We start from the raw sequence: 23058 nt of genomic DNA on the forward strand, positions 1-23058 counted from the left end.
ATACTTTGGCCACCTGATGCAAAGAACTGACTCACTGGAAAAGACCCTGATGTTGGGAAAGATTGAAGGTGGGAGGAGGAGGGGACGACAGAGGATGAGATGGTTGGATGGCATCACCGACGCGATGGACATGAGTTTGAGTAAACTCTGGGAGTTGGCGATGGACAGGGAAGCCTGGCGTGCTGCAGTCCATGGGGTTGCAGAGTCGGACACGACTGAGCGACTGAACTGAAGTGAGATTATTTATGATTCTGACGCTGAATATTCTTTGGACCTTACATTGCTGATCCCAAAAGCTCAAGTGCAGAGGCAAGAGCATCGAAGAATCCTGTTACAATTCCTTTCATTCACCTGACCTTGCCTTGGGCCGACAGGGTCAGGCCCCATTGCCACGCCCATTCTCCCCCACCCGGAAGCTCTCTGCATGCGCAGGCGCAGGAGAAATGGTCCGTTCCTAGCGGAGGGCGGGGGAATCCCAGCACAGGACGCGTGCGCCCGGGCCGTAAGCCCCGCCCCGACGTCTGCGCCGGCTCGCGAGAGCCTGCCGTTTCTGAGGGCGGGGCGGTGGGCGGGGACTGAGCGGGGAGGCGCGCGCCGGAGCGTGCGTGCGCGCGCGCCGCGGGCGGGCCAGTGAAGCCGGCGGCCCTGGCACGTGACCCGGGACCGGCTCGGTCGCTTGGTGGCTCGGTCTGTCCGTCCGTCCGCGGGTGCCATCATGGCGGACGCGGCCAGTCAGGTGCTCCTGGGCTCCGGTCTCACCATCCTGTCCCAGCCGCTCATGTACGTGAAGGTGCTCATCCAGGTATGAGTTGTCGCCATTCCCTCCCCCGTTCGGCGCCCTGTTCGGTGGCCGCTGCCCAGGGCGCCTGAGGACCGGCTCCAGCCTTCCGGGCCTTCAGTCTCCTGAGATGCTGCTGCTCCTTCTTTGCTGCTCGCCCTTTCCTTCCCCGCAGGGACGACTCCCGTCGTCCGCGGAGCTCCCGCTGCCCGTGGGCCTTCGCGAAGTCTCGCCTTCCAGCCGAGCCGTGAGGCCCGCTCCTTTCCCGGTAGCCCAACTGCCGCCCTGCCTTGCCCTGCCCGCTGGTTCCCGTGAACTTTGTTTTCTCTTCCCCGAGGTCGATCCTGGCCGGGCGCCGCCAAGGTCTTCCCAACCTTTCCCCTCTCCGCTCCTCTGAAATGAGCGTTCTTCTCTTGTCCCCCGCCCCAAACGCAAGATGTGAAATCTGTTAAAGACAAATTTGAGATTTAAGGGGAGCCCACGTTTTGTTAACTTCTTCTTCTTTTTCCTCTTCTTCTTTTTTTTTTTTTTTTTGGCTACTATTATTGCTGCTTTTCTGTTCCAAGATTTTAGCACCAGATACCCAGAGAAAACACAAGGAGCTCATTCAGAAGTGATAATCAAGTGGTTGCTGAGTCAAATTTCGGAAGGATGCACTGAGCGCTCTCCAGCAGCAGCCCATGTGGCTCATGACAGTGAAAATCGCATCTGTCAGAGCTGGACATCAGTTCAGCCGAAAGTTTTGTTAGAGAGTTTTAAGTATATATATTAGTTTCTAATCTTCTGTGAAATAATTCTTAAGGGGTATTTTTTATTCACAGGCAGGTATGCCAGGTTTTAACTGATGATAGTGTTTTCAATTGCCTTTCTAGATTTCCCTGGACAGGTCTTTAATTTTTGAAACTTTGTTGAGTGTTGAGGTCATTACATCATGCATGGTACCAAGGATAGAAGCCCTGTCCCCACCACTCACTGTTCTGTCAAAAATAGGCATGACACTAGGGAAGTCCCCATTTCTTATTTTTCAGTTTATGATACTCATTCATACAACATGTTGACCCATGAGGATTCAGAACCTATAAATAAAAACTATTGTAAAATGAGTTATTTAAATTAAGAACAGTGGGACTTCCCTGGTGATCCAGTGGCTAAGTCTTGGAGACCCCCACCCCACCCACTTGGGGATTCACTGATCAGGCAACTAGATCCTGCATGCCACAACAAAGATTGCCAAGTGCTACTGCTGAGACCTGGCACAGCCAAGTAAATAAATATTTTTTAATTAAGAACAAAGGGAATTCTCTGGAGGTCCACGCTTTCACTGCCAAGGGCCGAGGTTCAGTCCCTGATCAGGGAACTAAGATCCCCACAAGCTGCATAATGTGGCCAAAAAATACAAAAAGAACAAATTTTTGAAATGTACTCTGACATCTAAAACAGAGTTGGCACATTTTTAGCTAGGTAGTATCTGAGATGAAAGCATTTTGCCATAAATCTGGTATAAGCCCATTACTCAGTCATTATCCAGGAGGCAGGGTTTTCTAGTGACAATCAGAACTGTTGCCTCAGAAACTCCTTAATCCTGATTGCACAACATCCTTGTGTTGCCAGGCGTCTCAGGGGTTTTGGTGAAATTCCCAAATACTCAGTTTTAAAAATAGTTGCACTGTGAGCCTTTCTGGAGTTCTTCAATTGAACAGGTTGAGAATTACAGCAATAGAGAGTCAAGACCATGTCCAACAGCATTCATTCACTTGAGAATCTCTTTGGCACTAAAGACTCTGAACATATTGTAGAGATAACATGAAGAAATTAACTCTAAAACGGCCTTCATTAGATTTTTCATGACTGTCTGCTCCTTTAATACAGACTTAGTTTATAATTGTTTCCCAAATGAATTATCAAGCTGTATCTGCGTTTGAGTGGTTTGTCTTGCTAGCCAAATATGAAGTTGACACTGGCTTGGTCATCTCACTTTGTCCAAATATTAAAAAAAAAAAAAAAAAAAAAGCTAGATTTTCTTTAGAAAATACTTTCGTGCATCCTCAGTAAACTGTAGCTTTCTTAACACAAAAATTCCTTCTGTTTTCAGTTTAATACTAGTCTATCTCAGCTACATGGTTTTTTTTTGTAGAATGTGAACCGAAAGAAAACTTGGGAGTTTATTGAAACCAGTCTTAACCAAGTGCCAAAATTTAAAACGACAAAAAACAAGAACAGGGGTGATAACTTCATTACTGTCTTAGAAAACATACACACTGCATTTTAACTTGTGTTAAAAATTGTGATTCTAAATTTGTTCTTTATTCAAGACCTTGCAACCCAGGCATTCCTAGGAATGTCGACTAGTATTGATACATCCTCTTATTTTCAAAGGTGGGATATGAGCCTCTTGCTCCAACAGTAGGACGAAATATTTTTGGGCGGCAAGTCTGTCAACTTCCTGGTCTCTTCTGTTATGGTGAGTGTCTTTTGATTTGTTTAGAATTGAATGACATTGGCAAGTGTGATAGGCAGGAGTCACTGAAAAAAATGTATAGAAAGCATGTTTTCTTGAAATTTCTGTGTGACCATTTCTTTCAGCTAGAATGTAAATCTCTGATTTGTGTTCTTAGCTCAGCACATTGCGAGCATTGATGGGAAGCGTGGATTGTTCACAGGCTTAACTCCAAGACTCTGTTCAGGCGTCCTTGGAACTGTGGTCCATGGTAAAGTTTTACAGGTAATAAAAAATCCATCTTCCCATAGATTTAGATTACCTTTAACTACAGTTTGTCCTACAGATTAAGAGCAGTTGCAAAGATATATTTATATCCATGGCCTTTCTTCCTCTTGAAAAACATGTACTTGAAATACTCATTCTTAATTCTTTCCTGGGAAGCAAGGAGAATTTGACTAAAATGAAGTAATTGATTTTGATCTACACAAGCTTCCTCTGGACCAGGTGTTCTGAGTAGAAATTAAGTGCACTTATTTGAGCTCCTGAATAGCTTATTTGGGGCTTCCTTCATTAGTAAAGAATCTTCGCGCAATGGGGGAGATGGGACAGGAGCCTCAGGTCAATCCCTGGGTTGGGAAGATCCCCTGGAGAAGGAAATGCCAACCCACTCCAGTATTCTTGCCTGGAAAATCCCATGGACAGAGGAGCCTGGTGGGCTACAGTCCATGGGGTTGCAGTCAAACTTGACTTAAAGACTAAGCATTCATGCATAACTCATCTTATTTCTTCAAAAGACGAAGGAAACTAGTTAAAACATACATTTCTGATTTTATTTTCCTCTTATTCCTAGTGTTACTCCTAGTAAAATATTTTCTGTGACAAACTTTTTTTTAAACTTAACAAGATAAACGTTAAAGTCAGGATAGTGTTTATTTATGGGAAGAGGAAGGGAGACCATGCGTGGGATACGAGGGTAATGGAAATGATTTTCCCTGATCTGGACCATGGCTATGTGGATATTTGCCATTTAATTATTTATTCCACTGTGTATTTGTATTTTGTGCACTCTTTCTTTTTGTGTTATACTGCGTAAATTTGAATGTTTGTTTTTAAAGAAAACCTCACCCAAGTGTGTGCATTGACTACAAGGGTAATGGTTACTTTTGAGAAGACGGAAGGAAGTGAAAGATGGAACTTTAGCTGTATCTGTGGCAGTTTATTTTATAAAGGCAAGAAATTTTAAGCAGAAAGGTCGAAATGTTAACATCTATTTAAGCTTAGAAGGTGCTGCAGAGGTAGTGAATCGTTTCCTTAATTATTCTGTGTGTTTGAGTTGTTTCATAAAGTGTTTTTAAAAACATCACGATTACATTTCTTTCATAGTTAGCCTTTTGTTTTACTGGCTTCTTTTAGCTTTAAATCCTTTGACTGTACTTGTTTCACTTGCACCAGTTACAGTGTAGGTCGGCAGAGTTGCCTCTTGGTATATTTGTAGAGGTGTTGTACATACAAATTCTGTACCATTTAGAACAGTTCGTGGGAATGTTGTTCAGTGTGAGTAGGGTTGAGAATATAAAATTAATAGGTTTTCTTGTTCATTATTCTGTCTCCCACTGGCGCCAAAAATATATTACCTTCTGTGCTCTAGTTCTTAAAAGTATAGCAGTATTTGCTAACCAAATCTGTGTTGTATTTTCAACCTATATATCAGATGTGTTCAATTCTAAATATTTACAAACCGTTTATTTCAAGCAGTACTCGGTATAGTCCTCCATGCACTTTTTAAAGTAAGCTTTAACGGTTCCCCAGTTCTACTGGATAAAAATGTGTTATCGTTTGATGAGCAAATCAAGATTTTGTTTAACAGTTTCATGCTGATTAGCTTGGGTTTTAAATTCTCTTCAGACTTTGTTGAATTGATTTGGAGAGGTTTTCCAGTCAGTTCCTCTTGTGGAACCGGTTTTGTTATTCATTATACTTACTCTTGTGATCATGCCTGTGGACTGATGAGCCACTATTTTGGGTGGCCCATGGGTCAGGGTCACCCAAAATGGTATTCCAGTATTCTGACCTGGAGAATTCCATGCACTGCATAATCCATGGGGTCGCAAAGAATCGGACACAGCTGAGTGACTTTGACGTGGGTCAGAGTGATGGAGTGTTAATGGGCTGATATTTTTGGTGGATTACTCCTCTGTTTTCCAGCCACACCACTGTCTGGCGCAGTGAAAGTGTTGCTGTTACCTAAGTGAAGTTTAGATTTTTTTTTTAAATCTATGCTTCAGACACCATGTGGAATCTTAGTTCTCCAACCAGGAAAAACCCATGCCTCTTGGAGCGGAAGCTCAGAGTCTTCACCACTGGACCTCCAGGGAAGTTTTCATGTGGGAAAACAGTTGTCATCTAGTTCAAAGAGGTTAATGTGTAGACTTAGAGCAAGAGTGGGATTATTCTTGTAATTACTCTTAAACTACTCAAGTTCCTTTATGTAAAGGAAAAGTTAGACCAATGAGGTAGCCAGGTATCCAGAGTATGTGTTCACACAGAGCCAAGTGAGCAGAACAGGGTCTTGGTGCTACACTTAGAACCAAAGCAGTTTACACGGTCAAGAAGAAAGACCAGTTTAGGATTGACGAAACTATTTCAGATTTTGTTAGAAAGAGTTCTGTGTATCTGAACAAGAATTAAATTGAAATCTGTTCAGGATAATGTAGAAGAGATGGTTGAAAATTTTATTAACAGTGAAAACCAAAGTCTAGAAATGAGTGAGAATTTTTAAAGATGCCTGAAACTGTTAGAATTAATTTCTGGCCAAAGATCTGGAATTTGGCCAAAAACCATCATTTCACTTTGTGATGTTTGTTCTCTTCCCTCTGATTTTCTTTTTAAGAAATGCAGTTCTTTTTGCAAAAGACGAGTGTCTATTTTTTAAGCCTCATTATGTCTAGGAAGTCAGTTGTCTGGTTCTTATATTTCACCTAGCCCATCTTCTGTTTCCCACAAATAATATTTCCTCTTCCAACGCAGCATAAGCTCTGGCAGTTTCATGTGTCTTTGCCAGAGTTGAGAGAGCATCTTCTCTCTTGTTTGGCTCAGGAACAGTCAAATTCAAAAGGGAGAGTGAGGCGGGTTTAGCTGCTGGGACTTGGTGCCCATTCCCTGTTCTTTGTTCGGGGAAGGAGTGCATCTTGCCCTAATTCGGTCTTGGACCTGAGTTTTCCATGGCCTTAGTCCTCTGACTGTGTGCTGACTTGTTTCAGTTGTGTGTGATTCTTTGCGACCCCATGGACTGTAGCCTGTCAGACACCTCTGTCCATGGGATTCTCCAGGCAAGATTATTGGGAGTGGGTTGCCATGACCTCCTCCAGTGGATCTTCCTGACTCAGGGATCAAACCTGTGTCTCTTAGGGCTTCTGAATTGATAGGCAGGTTCTTTACTACTAACACCGCCTGGGAAGCACTGTTTTTACCAGTTTATTTTGTTAGTGTGTGTTCAGTAAATAATGTTCTTGGAGTTTTGTTTTCCTTTCTCTTCTTTTTAAATATTTATTTAAAAAATAAATAAATAAAAAATATAAATAAATAAATATTTATTTAATTTATTCGGCTGCACCTAGTTTTAGGTGCGGCATGTGGGATCTTTCACTTGCAGCATGTGAGCTCTTGGTTGGAGCGGGAGGATCTAGTTCCCTGATCAGGACCCGGGTCCTGTACTGGGAGCGTGGAGTCTTAACCACTGGACCACCTGGGAAGTCCCTTCTTTTTCTTCTCTTAAATATGAGTTTTTTTATGAGTTGCCCAATCAGTATGTTAAACTTAGCAACAGGATCTTTTTTTTTTTTTTTTAACAGGATCGTCTTAAAGACACTTGTGTTAATGTTAATATTTCCAAGTGTTAATTAGAAGTAGAAGTTAATGGGAAATTTCCAGCCCCCGCCCCCCCCAAAATCAACCATTTTAATTTCTGCCAATCAATAGGGCTTTCTTTTTATGTCCTGTCTCAGTGACACTGTGATAGACCTAATCATTCTTTTCTTTTCTCTTCCTTTGTAGCATTACCAGGAGTGTGACAAGGCTGAGGTATGTTGAAGCCAGTGTATGCTTGAGCCCATTTTCCCTGCGAGCCTCTGCTGCTCTTTGTCCTCTTTAGGAACAGGGACAAGCAGTCAGCTTTGCTTTCATCGTGGAGATTGTTTTTATACAGGGTGGCCACCGGTTTGACCAGTTCTGTTGAAAACCATCACGATAGTGATCTTTCATTTTGATTTCTAGGAGTCAGGATCTGGAAATGTACAGAAAGAAGTTTCATCTTCCTTTGACCGGGTTATCAAGGAGGTGAGATGATTATGATCTGTCTAAATCAGAGCGGAGTGGAAGTTATGGAATCAGGATCATCAGGCCTGTATGTTCAGTGTTCTAAGGGAAATTAACCTTCGATTTAATATGGGCTTTACTGCATGCAGAATAGAAACAGAGAAAAAAGCATTGCTTGCTGTTTGGAGTTGATGCATTTTAAGGAAACATATTTTGCCCACTCATTTCATCTTTAATATTGAAGAGGTTTCTATTGAAACTTCTCATAATAGAGTTGAAAATCTCTGGCCTGAAAGTGTTAACATATAGTAATATAGTAGCCGAGGCCCTGCGTGTGTTGGACATTGTATATCTAGAAATGCTTTTACAACATTATTCTGACTTTGAAATACCCTTATCATTCATTTCCCACCCCTGTCTTCTGCCATTGGAGTTGGTTGCATGCCTAACTTAATAATACTCTTTTTTATTTCTTAGTCTTGACATTATCTAATTGTCTATATAGTAAGGTCATGATTTTCAGTAAAAGCTGCCTTCAGAAACATGTATCATGACTTTCTGGATGGCACAGTGGTAGAGAACCCACCTGCTGGTACAGGAGCTTCAAGAGACCCAGTTCAATCCCTGAGTTGGGAAGATCCCCTGGAGAAGGAGATGGCAACCCACTCCAGTATTCTTGCCTGGGAAACACCATGGACAAAGGAGCCTGCTGGGCTACAGCCCCTGGGGTCACAAAGAGTCGGACATGACTGAGCAAGGAGCACAGAGATACATGTATTAATATGTGTTTTATATTTTCTTAACTGCATTTAGTTCATCCTGTGGCTCTTAGAACTACCATTAGAGTAGAAGTGAGGGATCTCTTAACTAAGTGCAAAAATGAACGACAGACCTTCTATATTTACAACGTACCTCCATGTATTGTGATTGAATTTTTTTTACTAACCTCTTTACAGAATCCTGGATAAGAAAGATAAATTGAGATAAACATAGGAGCTGCAGGATACCTCGCAGTTAGTTATAGGGTTGTGGTCAAAAAACCAAACCAAAGTTGTTCTGCTGTCCTCAAGATGTCGGTGTAGATTAAATAGAGCCTGACATTTGCCCAGTGTAGATATCAGTCTCTGAGATCACTCACAGTGAGAGGGCCACTTAATGATCTGCATACAGTCCTCACAGTTCATCCCAGCTAGGTACCACCCCTCCTGCGTTTCAAGCCCAGACTGCCAGGGACGTCCCTTTCCCGGTTTCTTAGCTTTTGTTCTTCGAGATGATGATAGAAATCTGCTTTACCGAGAAATTTTGAGACATAACGTTGAAATCCCTGAGTGAAAGCTGTGCTGGAATGATATTGTGTCGTGTTGCATCCTCTTCGGGCTACTCATGCTGACTCCGGGAAGGGCAGGAGCGCTGTGTCGCCCACTGTCGCTCTACAGTGTCTGCCCGCGTGACTTCTCGCAGGAATCTAAGTGTCACGTATTCAGGTTTCACAAGTGTGTGTGTTGATTGTTTCTAGACAACTCGGGAGATGATGGCTCGTTCTGCTGCGACTCTCATCACACATCCCTTCCATGGTAGGTTTGCAGTGGACAACTGAAATTCGACTTTTTTTCTCTCTGTATCATGATCTCTCCTGTCTATTTCCATAGGTTGACATGAGAGTTCACTAAAGTGCCTTGCCTGTGTGTTTTTGGTTTGCTTGTTTTGGTTTTTATCCAGTTTATCCAGATACCAAAAGTGTCTGTAGATGGGCAAAACTTTTTTTTTTCAGAGCTATTAAAATTTATCTGGATGTAGCTTAAAAATCTTTCCTCTGTATTCTTTAGTGATCACTCTGAGATCTATGGTACAATTCATTGGCAGAGAATCCAAGTACTGGTAAGTATTTCTGTTTTCAAGTCTTCAAGGAGATCTGTTGATGCCAAATATTTTACATGTCTGTGATGCCTTAGAGGTTGCAAAGCAGATTCATATATCTTATATCATTTGACCTACACACACACACACACACACACACACACACACACACACACACACGGTACAATTCATTGGCAGAGAATCCAAGTGCTGGTAAGTATTTCTGTTTTCAAGTCTTCAAGGAGATCTGTTGATGCCAAATATTTTACATGTCTGTGATGCCTCAGAGGTTGCAAAACAGATTCATATATCTTATATCATTTGACCTACACACACACACACATACACACACACACCACCACCACCACCACCACCTCCTCCTCCACCACCACCACCACCACCACCACCACCTCCTCCACCACCACCACCTCCTCCACCTCCACCTCCACCACCTCCCCTTGTGTTTCTGGGTTCATCTGTCTTTGCAGAATGAGGGAGGCAGAAAGGGGAGGGGTGGGGTATAAATTTCGCCTTGTCCAGGGTGGTAACTGAATCTTGTAACCTGAATGCACTTCACCTTTCCTCCTCCTAAACCTAGTGGGCTTTGCGACTCCATAGCAACCATCTATCGGGAAGAGGGCATCCTCGGATTTTTTGCGTGAGTAAATTACTGATTTGTGGGTGTGATTTTTGTGTGAGTAGGAAGCTTTAACGAGAACGAGGACATGACTCCTTGTTTCAGCCTCAGGGAAAATGTACTCTCTGGGTTTATTGCATGTTAAACTCTGTTTTGGCCCTTCTGACTTAAATGGCCTTGTAAGAGATCCCAAACTTTTGCCCTGCACATCTGAAATGGTTGAAAGGAGAGGTTTTTTAGTAAATAAATTCATTCCAAGTTTCTGCCCTCATGGTAAGTTTTCGGTTGCTATATAGTTGATGAAATGAGGACAGTTCAGTTTGGAAAAGTGGAAAGCTATCTAATAGGTATCTTTCTTATCCTCAGAGTATGTTTGTGTACTGTGTTCTTTCCCTTGAATTTACTTTAGAAGAACTTAGGCTACTACCTTAGTTCTGTTAATGACAAAAACTGCGTTATTAACTAAGTGGTCCTTTTTAATTTTCAGTGTTTCTACATCTTTGATTTTTGTTTGAGTATGATAAATATCCTGGGAAATAGACAAGATAGCTATTATTATTCTCATTTTAGAGATTAAAAAAAAACAAAACTGATGCTCTGGGAAGTTCATTTGCTGATAAGTGGTAGAAGTGGCATTTAATCCTTGGTCTTCAGTCTGTGAGGTAACATTTGTCCCATCGTTCCACACCGCCTCGCCTAGCTTACCTAGGCCGGAAGTGTGTTTTCTGATGCCTCTCACCTGTGTCCATGTTTGGGCCATTTTCATTTTGTCATTTTTCTCATCTTTTGCATGGCCAAATTTGGATATCAAGTAGTCTAGCAATAATCATACTTAAGTCTCTTCTCTGAAGTAGGCAAATTATTTGCCTCCCTGATTATAGTTATTAATAGTAAGTTGAGCCATTGGCCACAGCTTAGAGGTATGTAGGCTTTAAAGTTCTCATTTTAAAAATGAGAATACAAGTCATTAGAGATTAGCCTCAAGAACAGTTGTATTTATTAGACTGGGCTTCCCTGGTGGCTCTGCTGGTAAAGAACAGTTGTATTAATTAGAATGAACTGGTTATGTTCTGGTATTCGGTTCCTTTCAGTTCTCTAGAATGTTTTAAAATCTTTTATTTATTTATTTTTTAATTGAAGGATAAGTAATTATATGATTTATATAAATAAATATAAATGAGTGAAATATCTTTCAACCGATCACATCTCTTGGTTCTTCTTTTTATTGTTTCTTCACGCAGGGGTCTCATTCCTCGCCTCCTCGGTGACGTCATCTCCTTGTGGCTCTGTAACTCGCTGGCCTACCTCGTCAATACCTATGCACTGGATAGTGGGGTAGGTTGGGCTCTTGGTGAGATGCACTGGTGCTGACTTCCCAGTGCCCGCCTGGCAGCTAGGTTAGCTTACAGTAAGGTGGCAGTTGGCTAAATGAGACTCCCCATTATACAGCTAAATATGAACAGTTCGATTTTTGAAGGCTAATGGAATGATCTACGATGTTTACCACAGAGAGGCACCTGGAAAGGGTATGGCAGGGTGAGCGTGAGAGTCTACAAGGAGATCGCTTCTTTGTTGATGCCTTATGTTAGAGGACACCCTGAAGCAGGATAGTTCTACGTAGATTCAGGTGTTTCATCTAATTGGAAGTGCTAAGGTGACTCTTATATTGGGACTTCTGGAAACTTCAGCCTGGGCCGGGGTGGGGTAAGAATAAGCTTTCCCTAAAAGTCATGTTTCTGCAGCCTCAGCAGCTGTAGACCTCTTTGAACCCAAGAGAGTTCCATAGCATGGTGGAAACGAGAACACACCCAGGCCAGAGGTAGGACCAAAAATCCATGCGCTTGGTTACTTGAATATAGAGACTGATCTTCCCCACAGCATCTGGGTGTATACAGGAGTGATTTGGCCCTAAGAGTACCATCAACGTGGTTTCCGGGGGTTGTATTTCTAGGACATGGGAAAAGGTTCCCAATCTCACTTCCTGGTGCTTTTTTTTCTAGTTCCTAGAAGCCATCCTAGACTTTTTTTTTTTTTTTTTTTTTAGCCATCCTAGTCTTATATGAACTTGCCTATTAATGTTGAGTCAGGGTGATCATTTCGACCACTGCCTTTTTATGCTCCTAGCCAGTCTTTTATGTTTTCATCCTGTAAATTAATTTTCAGGTTGTCAAAGAACTTGAATTGAGAAATAGACTGTTTTGATTTTGGGGGGATAATTAGATCTTAATATCAGCTTAATTTTCTCACTTGTTCTAATAAAGGCTTTCTTCCTATTACAGGTTTCCACCATGAATGAAATGAAGAGTTATTCCCAAGCTGTCACAGGAGTAAGTTTTTAAACATCCTTTTAACCTTTTAGTAGTAGTTTTGTTTTCTTTGAAATTTGGAATGTGTCATTACTGTTTTTTGGTCAGAGGTATGAATAACCCAGAGTGCCTGCATCACAGCCACAGCAGTAACAAGCCCACATAACTTGGTGCTGGTCAGCCTTCGCGGGGGTCGGTGGGCGTTTCTCAGCACATACCCGCCCCTGCTGAACGGATGCTGAGAACGTCCGTCTCTTCGATCATGTGGAGTCTTATAGTGGTTGACTTTTGAAGTAGCTTCCATTGTCTTTGGAAAGATGTTTATGTTTTCTTGTTTTCTTCAGGAATGTTTTGAAATGCTTATTGTACTTAGTTTTAAATGTTGAAGTTCAGTTGTATTTGAATGAGGCTCAGTCACAGAATAAGAGTCTTCTGACCGTTGGTTAAAAGGTTGCATGGTAAGGGGAAAAATATCTCCAGACCCAAAAGTGTGTAATTTAGTCTTAACCTGGGATACAGAGAAAGCAAAAGCAGTGTTGGCATGTTTGAGCACGGTTGCGCCAGGACTGAGTGTGAGGAAGGAGGAAAATGGGAGAGACTAGGAATGATTTAATGACTTGGCTGTTTCTCCCCTTTCACAGTTTTTTGCCAGTATGTTGACCTATCCCTTTGTGCTTGTCTCTAATCTTATGGCTGTCAACAACTGTGGGTAAGTGCCTTGCGTTTCTTATCCTAGTAGTTGGCTGCCTATATGCCTGACAGGCAGAGCAGTCCTGGTAGAAATTTGGTGAGGATCAGTACAGGTGATGCTATGAATAGATTTCCTAATTTTTTTCTGTCTGCCCCATACACCAGCAATGCCATCAATTTATATTATAAGCAGTCTCTTCATATCCTGTTTTGAAATAGAGAAGGGAACAAATAATATTTCTCAAGTACGTATAAATAGTGTGTACTTTCCCAGTAGTCTAGGTTCTTTTCTGAAAATAGTGGAATAATGATCAGATTACTTTCACATCTTTCCTTTATACTAAATCCTTATCCTGTCTTATGAACGTTATGAAAGGTATGTTAGGGATTGAATGACAACCTGTACCTGTTTTTCATCAGGGCTTCATGGAAAAAGTGTTTTAAAGTAAGAAAAGTAGAAAATTTAGTTGAAAATGGAAAGTTTCTTGACCTTTCATGTATTGAATGGGAAGGAGGGGCGGGGATGGGGGTGGACACCACTGATTTCCAGGTGCCAGGTGACTACCAGGCTGGACAGAAGTTTTAACCTCTTGATTTAATTCTGTTCCACTAGGGTACCCATCACAGTATGCCATTAGACATGTCACTGTTTTCAAACAAGGTATCCAGTTGGTAGCTGTGTAGCATTTTGAGCACAGTTACCACATTCTGTTTGTTTTGTGATTTGTGGATCGGCTGCCACATTGTAGCCCAGAGCAGGCTTGAAGGATGAGTTAAGTGTGGTGTTGTTATTTGCAGTTTTTTAGAGAAGTGGCTTCCCTGATGGCTCAGTCAGTAGAGTCTACCTGCAATGCGGGAGACCTGGGTCTGATCCCTGCGTCTGATCCCGGGGTCAAGAAGTTCCCCTAGAGAAGGAAATGGAACCTTTCCATGGGTTCCATGGAACCCAGTATTCTTGCCTGGAGAACCCCATGGACAGAGGAGCCTGGTGTGGACTATAGTCCATGGGATCATAAAGAGTCAGACACGACTAAATGCGTAACTTTCACTCTCAGAGAAGACGTGGGCAGGAGTTCCACCTGAGTGAGAGCAGGGAGTCAGCACAGTTTCACACCACCATCCATTGTCATGTTCGGAGTCTTTTGAACACCACATAGTTTTAACTGCTCTTTAATAATATAATTACTATGTTCTAGAATTTCATTTGTCCACTAATTAAAACCTAGATGTTTTAGAAAATACATAAAGTTTCTCTTTATGTGTTGATTCAAAACCTAAATGTAAGAAAGTGGGATCTGTTTTGGATTCTCAGTTGTTCCCCTGTGCCAATAGAATTTGTTTCTACAGAACTGCTAAAATTACTTCTCAAGGAACCTTCCAGGCAGAATATTTTGACCAAGATCTCTTGAGCTCTTGAGAGAAGGTTTTATAAATATTGACTTCGGTAACTAATCTCTGTTTCTATTTCAGGCTTGCTGGTGGATGCCCTCCCTATGCCCCAATATATTCTTCTTGGATAGATTGCTGGTGCATGCTACAGAAAGAGGTACTTCTCTCCCTCCCTCCCTCCCTCCTTCTCCCCTCATGTTTTGTTTTGTTTTTGCTTGTTTTCTTAGAAGTCTCTGGGATCCCAGGTTAATTCTTGTAGGTTATCCTTTAGTTACCAGTTAATATATCCTTTTCAGTGGTCCATATGTCACTCTGGCATAGTTGTAAAATATGCTGCTTAGAAATCATCAGGAGAGGTAATGAAGAAGGAAGAATTCCTGGATGTGATCTGGAACCCATTTGAGTGGTTACATTCAAATTATAAATAAGGCCTGGGCAGTCAGTTATTCTGGTTATTAAAATGATGCCCTTGATTTCAGATTACTTTTTCCAACCTCATCTTCTTGTAACTTTTCAGAATATATTCTGAAATATACTTTCTAATATATTTAGAAAAGCTGAGAAATAGTTGCTTGTTTACGACATTATTTGTCACACTGATGTCAACAGAGCTGTTTTTACTTCTGTAGTCACATTAGTGGATGCGGTGTCCAGATTCCAGTTTATTGTTTTTTTTTGCTATGGGATAGGTCATCTCCAACCAAAAATTCTTTTTTTATTTTTTTTTTTAACCAAAAATTCTTGATCAGTCTAGGCAGAGCTTTAATAGGAACCAAAATAATGAGTGGCTGTGCGCTAAATTTAACATGGAATCACTTAAAGTGGCCATCAGTTGAAAGCTCTCTTTGAGTGGGAAGCACTTTGTAAAGGACTGGAGGGAAGTGTATGAGGAAGCTCTTTGTTGCATGCTCTTATAGCACTGGTGACACCGATGAGAAAGGCCTTTGTTCCCGGGGCTCAGGCTTCCCAGCCTGAACTCTGAATGCAGAGGCCTAAGTTGGGGGGCTTTTGCTCAGTGGGCCCAGCAAGCCCCTCTGTGAGCCCAGGCCAGGACGCTTGGATGGTTGCCAGACAGACCTAACATGAACATTCAACCCTCTGCTATAGAAAGAAACCAAATAGAAAATTATTAGGGTATCAGACACTTTATAGTTGATCCTTTAAGTGCTTAAAACAGCAGCACATGTTTACTGATGATTCAGTGTATACGAGGCCTCATGCTGAGAGTTCTCCAGGTTTCAGCTCATGCAACCCTCAAAATAGCCTAGTGAGGAGAGAGACTGTACTTTAGCATTCCACCTCACATATGAAGAAACCGGAACTTTGAACAGTTAACTAATGCCAGTTGTGTAACCCACGACCACACAGCCTGTATTTGGGAGAGCAGGATCCATGTGCAGGCTGTCTAACTTGGAGTGTGCGCAATTAAACTCATGACATCACTACTTGAATTATAGGATTTTATAAGTACTCCCTGGAGATCTGACCGTTCCATTCAAAACAAATAAAAGCTGACATGGGACTTTCCCAGTGGTCCAGAGGTTGACTCCGCACTTACAATGCAAGGGGCACGGGTTCCAAGCCTGATCAGGAAACTAAGATTCCACATGCGTGCAGCCAAGGAAAAAAAATACAAATACAAGCTGGCGCTTACTACATGTTAGGACTGTTCATGACACTTGATATGAATTGACGCACTTGATAGCCCAGCTAACTAGCAAATAGCAGAGGCAGAATCTGGACTGGGGATATCTGTCTAAATAGATAAGAAATACTTGCCTTTATCCACGTGTCAAAATGGTAGTTCCACAGAGGCTCAGCTTGTGTCAGAGATGGCACATTGCTGCCCCATAGTGATAGTCTGGTCATTTTCGTCATTTCGTTTCTCAGAAATATGTCCAGTTGGACGTCTGCTGCTTTGGACTAGCTGACCTCATTTTCACACTAGATTTTATTTGTATTTATTTTATTTTTCTTTCAGGGAAATATGAGCCGAGGAAATAGCTTGTTTTTCCGGAAGGTCCCTTTTGGGAAGACTTACTGTTGTGACCTGAGAATGTTAATTTGAAGATGTGGGGCAGGGACAGTGGCATTTCTATAGTCCCAGACGCACAGAATTATGGGAGAGAATGTTGATTTCTATACGGTGTGGCGCGCTTTTTTAATAATCATTTAATCTTGGGAAAATGGAGGTGTTTGGTGTCTGCCTTTTTTGTTCTTTTTCCCAGCACATGATTTACTACTGATACTCCCCTTGAAATGGGACATTTTTACTCCAGGTTATTTTACTTAAAATAGGAAGTTGCATTTACCTAAAGGTACTGGCAAGTTGTCATGCAATTTAAGTCTTAATTTAAGGCTTTGTAAAATGAAGAGAGTACAGTTCCATGAACAAAGAGAAATAATTCTGTAAAACTTAAGAAAATGAATAAGGCAGATGATACTGGAAGTTACAAACTACCTTTTCTTTGGTAGACCTTAAAACTCAGCAGCATCCACTGGAATCTGCCTCCCAGCATATTCTTCTTAGCACATTTAATTAACACTGTCTCTCATACCTCAAAGAAAGGACAGTACACAGCTAACCTACCCTAGAAAAGCTGCACGCTGTTATTGCAGAGCAGTAAATTGTGTTGCCAACAGGAAAAAAGGACAGTTACAGAGAATAAGCAGGATTTGGAAAGGAAGTGTAATGACTCCTTTTTCGCCCCTCAAAGAAATTCTTAATGTCATATGAAATATGAAAAGCAAATACTGTAGCATTAGCCTTGACAGTCCCTAAATTACATCATTATACAGTTCTAATTGTATATAATCTTTTGTTCAGTTTTTTATTTTGTTTGCATTTTGTCATTGCAGAAGGTGAGTAGTTTGTTTTTCATTCCTCATGACACCCTTGGAAGGTGTACTTGTAACCTCATGTCTGACTGTTGACCAGCTCACATGTCATACCCTCGGTTAGGCATGTTAACATTCATAGTAGGGGGGAAGTCATTTTAGAAGGAAATAAATTTCCACTCAAACATAAAGCTTTTATTTTACTCAGGCCTTTTCCAAGCAGGTTAAAATGCTCTTAAAATGAGAAAGCATTTGGTTTTACTTGTTTAAATAATCCACTGGGTTGTTGCCAAATGAGTAAACACTTCATTTGCTGTTTCTCAGAAGAACTCGCTACTTCCCGTCAAAGCAGCAGCACCCACAGTGTTAGACTGAGCATGCAGGGTCTCCTCTTCCCACCCCCACACCCTGAGTTTAAGAATATAGCCTGAAGCTCATGAGTAGCTTACCTTGAAATGTCTTTGATGTCTCTTTGTTTCAAAAAGTAATGTAAATTTTATATTCTATTCAATATTATCTGCATTTGTTTTAATATTAAAATGTTTTGCATTATCTACTTTTTTTTCCCAAAAAAAAAATCTTCGAGTAAAGATGATCTAGGAAACTGCCATGTTTATGACCCTGTGGCTTCTGTCCTCATACACGCCTGCCTAGTTGGGAAGCTTGTCTGACTATGAGAACCAGTCTGCCTCCAGAGGGCGCCAAGGCTCCGGTTTTTGCCTATGAAAGTTGGGCTGTGGAAAAATTTCACTGAGGCCTGGGATTAATCAACATACTGGCTTATCCATCTCACTGCATCCAAGCTATAAATCCGATAAGGGTACTACACCTCTGCTTTTTGTTCAATCGTGTCCAACTCCCTGTGACCCCATGGACTGTAGCCCGCTCGGCTTCTCTGTCCATGGGATTTTTCAGGCAAGAGGACTACATCTGTGGTCCTCCGTGAAAATTTTATAAGCCGTTAACATATTCAGAAGTTTATTCCAGGGCTAGTAAATACAGGTAGGTAGGTACTCTTAAGATACACCCAAAAGAAACAATGAACTGACTCATATGTAAACCATGTAAACCTAGATAAGGATTATCTTGTAGGCTGTGCTTGTGAAACTGGTACAGGTGGTTTGTCTTGGCAGGGCTGAGCTAAGTTGCCAGGAAATATTCCTTCTGGGGAGTGTGCTGGTCACTGAAGCTTGGCTGAAGGAGAGAATGTGGGGTTTCCTGGAACTTTGGGTGCTTTAAAAGTACCAGGCTATCCAGACAACTTTAGGATGAAAGAAACTTTAAACCTAGTCCTGTATCCCAGCTTCTTATGTTACCTGAACATACTGTAGTTTTCCTCCTCTGGAAACGTCGTCCTTTCCCTCTCCCCCTTGAAGTATTCCCTGTATGGTAAAATTCAGTTCTAGGGTCATCTCTTTCTGAAGTCTCTCTTAAGTCCTCCCAACTGGACAAGATCTTTGCCTTCAAACTCTCCTCCCCCAAGGCTTGTAATGATACTGCCAACTAAACTGACAGAAGAGAGAACACACCCCACAGAGTTCAGGGCTTACCCAGCAGTGGCATCACTTCTCTCTGATGTGAAAATCTGTGGGAAAAAATTATATTTATCCCTTTAAAACAGGCCCACTGAAACAGCAGCCTCCATGGGCTTTATAGGAAAAGTGTAGCTGGTGAAGTGAGAGTGCATGAAGTTGGTCAGTTTAAGGTGCCGTGCGTGGCAGAGAAGGGAAACGAGGAGAACAGTGGTAGTGACTGTCGCACCTGTCATGTAAGCGTGACTTCTCATAATCTTTGGTACAGTAGGTGTCTCTACTTTAGAATTAAAGAAAATGAGACTCAAATAGCTATTCAGAATTATATAGCTAGTATGTTTCAGAGCCAAATTCAAACCTGAGTCAAATTGCAAGGTGTGTTTGCTGCTTCATAGAAGCAATGAATGCTGAGAAAAAGTAGCCAGTGAACCTCCTGGTAAGGGATTCATCCGTTTGAGGAAAAGTGCCCTCACTTTTAGTCAAATAGTGAACCAAAGAAAAAAGCCTTCTGCAGAATAGTGTAAAATGGTCTTCAGTCAGAAGAGACTTGGTGTTTTGCCTCTGCAGAATGATAAATAGGTGAAGCAACGGAAGATAGAAATGATGACCGTTACTTTTCTAAGCTATTGGGATTTATACAGATGGAACACTTACTGTATGGGAAGGATTTATTCCTATGAGTACATCAGTTCAGTGTATGGGAACTCCTACTCCATTTGAAGGATAACAGTTTTTGAAAGTGATTTATTTACATGTCAGCTCCTCAGTGGATTCTTTTTTTTTTTCCCCTCGGCTCATGGGATGTTAGTTCTGTAACTAGAGATTAAACCTGGACCCTCAGCAGTGAAAGCATGGAGTCATAACCAGACCACCAGGGAATTCCTTCTGGATTCTTCTGGAACATACTTGCCTATTGAATGGATTTTTTCATGCTGCCTCCCTAGGTGCCATAATAATTTGTATCTTTGGACTTTTGGGGTGGTGGGGTTTTTTTTTTCTTTTTTTTTTTTTTTTGCTTTCTTTTGTTTTTTGTTTTGGTGGAGCCATGCAACTCTGGCATCTTAGTTCCCCAACCAAGGATCAAACCTGCACCCTCGTCAGTGAAAGCACAGAGTTCTAATCACTGGAGTGTCAGAGAATTCCTCAGGAGTTTGTTCTTGAATGTAGACAAAGATGTGTGTCTTATCTCCTCTGAAGAGATTTTTATTTTTAGGGTTAAGGATGTCACATATGACATCTCATTTTTTGTCCCTCTATTGATCCCTCATTTTATTGTCTCATCAGACTTGAGAGAATCAGAATCTTGAGCTCTGATTTTTGTCCTAGAGAGAATTGCAAATGAAAGGTCCTTTTGCCACCAACCCCCCCCCCCCAAAAAAAGAAATCTTTTCAGAAGAATATCTTGGCTAGTAGCAGCAATTAATTTTCTAAAGCAACTGTTTCCCTTCCCACCAACTTTGTCCATATGAGTCAGCTTCCTCCTCTTTGGTGCCTTCCCAAGCTGTCTTGGGGAGGCAGGTCTTCCAAACGCACTGTCGTGAGAGGAAATGTTGAAAAGCCCATTTGCCTTGCTCGCGTAAGTGGATTCCTCTGCAGTCGAGGCCGCAGTCTCCTGTCTGGGGTCAATTAGCCAGATTTTGTCTTAAAAACCACAGTTGTTCTGGAACCAACTTACTACCACCCCAAAAAAGAATGTTTCCAAATAGATTCAGATTAGTACCACACACCAAAGGGGCTGAAGAACAGTGCTTTGGAAAGGGGGGAGAAACAAAAATGTGACCGGGAGGAGTTTTTGAAGACTTGCCAACTGCCGGAGAGGGGGAGTAAGTAGTGAAGCAAACCGCCTCCCTCCCACATCCAAGAAGCCCCCTGGGACAAGAGCCTTTTCTAGCCCTAGTTTTTGCCTCCCTCTGGCAGCCAGAAGAACGGACTGACTGTTCCCGGTAACGTCACATTCCCGCGGAAAAATCTATTAGGCTTTGCAGTTTTTATTTCCAGCCTGAGTGGTACAAAGAGCCAGAGGTGAGATAAGGACAAGAAGAAGTGTGCCCACCGACTTTCCGTCCTGCCTGCGGCCCTGCCCTGCTGGCACCCCAGAGGCTGGTGAGTGTCCTCTGGCTGGAAGGGAAAGAGGAGGGTGAAGACGGAAACGACAGAGCCGCCCCTCACCTCAGACAGCTCCCCGCCTCCTGGAATCCAGCATCTCACCCTTACTCCCCTGAGGGGCTCACACTGAGAGTTCATAAATACAGCCTTCAGTCACTCCGTGCGAAGCCCTGCTTGGGGGCAGTGGAGAGTTCAGTCAATCTCAGTGTCCCCCTTGGCCTTCCTGTGCAGAGGAAACGGCATAGTCTGACGAGAGCCTCAGGACTAGGGAAGCTGGGAGGATTAAATAGAACCATGTGCAGAAAACCAAGGCCTGGGATTTCCCTGCCAGTCCAGTGGTTAAAACTCCATGCTTCCAGTGCAGGGGGCGCAGGTTTGATCCCTGGTTGGGGAACTAAGGCCCCACACTCCCATTTTTTTTCTTTGAGGCCAAAGAAAAAAAAGCAAACCCTGGTACACTTGTAGTGATGCCTGTCAGACAGGCAGAATGTGCTAGAAGTTGAAACCAAGCTCCCTGGGTTCCACAAGAGGAAAAGCTCACATCCCATTGGGGGGAACTCGGGGAAGGCTCCGTGGAGGAGTGGACTTTGAGCTGGTCCTTGGAGGGCAGGTTGACAAGAGGGGAGCAATTCCCACCTCTTTCACTTAGCAGCCCTGTGACCTGGGACTAGTTATTTGAATGTATTAAGCTTCCAGCTCCTCATGTCTAAAATGAGGGTAGGGTAATGCTCCTTTTACTAGAGCAAAGATTTGAGTCCAGTGTCACACTAACTGCTTGGAATGTGGTAGCTGTTGTGGTTATTTAAGATTTAGAAGGTAAGGTGATATTGTACAAGTACAGATGATTTGGGCAAAGCCACAGAACTAGTGAAGGCCGGGAGTTGAGGGAAAGTGGAACTGCATCTCCGTTGCCAGTCCTCACATTTCTTCAGTGCTGTTTTTCTGCTCTATTGCAAGTACCCAGGACAGTCCCTCACACGCAGTCCTCAGTAAATGTTTGTTCAGGATATCCAGATTCAATGACCGTTCAGCCCATCTCACCGAGCCCGCGCTGGTGCTCGCGTTCTCAGACTTTACCCCGCGCTTCCTGATCACCCTGTTTCCCAAGCTGAAAGCCCGGAGGTGACGCCGAGCCCTGTCCGCCCTCCCTCTTCTCAGAAGTCGGGGCTGGATTCTCAGAGGTGCCTCGAGTTTGTCACCCTCCCTTGTCCCCACTGCCCCGCTGCGTCATCTCCGCGGCGGCCTTCTAGCGTGTCTTCCCGCCACCAGCGCGGGACGGTAGGCAGGAAAGCTGGAGCTCCGTGGCGTGATCGGTTCTGGGGAAACGGTGCCTCTGCCTGTGCAGGCTTTCGGCAAGGGACCAGAGACTTTCTGACGTAAGTTTCCTAAGACGTACTGCCCCAGAATCCTTGAATTCCCGCACCTGACCCACGTCAGGCGGGCGCTTCTCCTCCTACAGCCTCCTCTGCTCTGCGCCTTTGTACCTGGCTCGCAGCTGCTCTTCGTGTCTGCTCTCTTCCGCTGGAGTCTTGTGCAGGAGGAGCCAAGCCGGGAGATGAGGATATTTATAAATAGAAAGTGGGTGTAGAGTTCTGCAGTTGCAAATGTTTTTTAAAAAGGCTAATTTCATCTCTCCTCCACCATTTGAGCTTTAAAATTCCTGTCCACCTCCTCATCTTTCATCTTTTCCCAAAAGTTTCTGCACTCTCCTTGGACAAGGCCATGATCAACTTGGAAACCATGGTGGTTAAGAGTGTCGCCTGGAAAGAGGTGCCCCTATAGACAGCTGTACAGAGTAAAAGCTGTTGAGATAGTGTAAGGTGGTGGTGGTTTGGTCGCTAAGTTGGGTTCGACTTTTGTGAACCCGTGGGCTGTAACCTACCAGGCCCCTCTGTCCATGGGATTCTCCAGGCAAGAATACTAGAGTGGGTTGCCGTTTTCTTCTCCAGGGGATCTTCCCGACCCAGGGATTGCACCTGTGTCTCCTGCATTGGCAGGTAGGTTCTTTCCCACTGAGGGAAGCCATATATATATATATATATATATATATAGTATATAATGGTTGCATACTCACAAGCCCAACAAACTGGCTTATTGAAGAGATGGGATTTAGATACTCCCCCAACAGTCCAGTGGTGAAGATGCCTCGAGTCCAATGCAAGGAGTTCAGT

General features: G+C 42.8%; 1 protein-coding gene across 1 annotated transcript; it reads left to right on the top strand.

Moving 5' to 3' along the window:
* The first annotated feature begins 615 nt into the window (after positions 1–615).
* MTCH2 (mitochondrial carrier 2) lies at positions 616–16602 on the top strand. Its single transcript, XM_065944795.1, has 13 exons — positions 616–802; positions 3155–3239; positions 3394–3500; positions 7272–7298; positions 7491–7553; positions 9049–9106; positions 9359–9410; positions 9988–10047; positions 11268–11361; positions 12306–12353; positions 12974–13041; positions 14493–14568; positions 16393–16602. Exons 1-13 carry the CDS (start codon positions 716–718, stop codon positions 16477–16479), a joined length of 912 nt encoding a protein of 303 aa, XP_065800867.1. The 5' UTR covers positions 616–715; the 3' UTR covers positions 16480–16602.
* The last annotated feature ends 6456 nt before the right edge of the window (positions 16603–23058 follow it).

Source organism: Muntiacus reevesi, chromosome 9 (assembly GCF_963930625.1).
Source record: "Muntiacus reevesi chromosome 9, mMunRee1.1, whole genome shotgun sequence".
Taxonomy (NCBI): domain Eukaryota; kingdom Metazoa; phylum Chordata; class Mammalia; order Artiodactyla; family Cervidae; genus Muntiacus; species Muntiacus reevesi.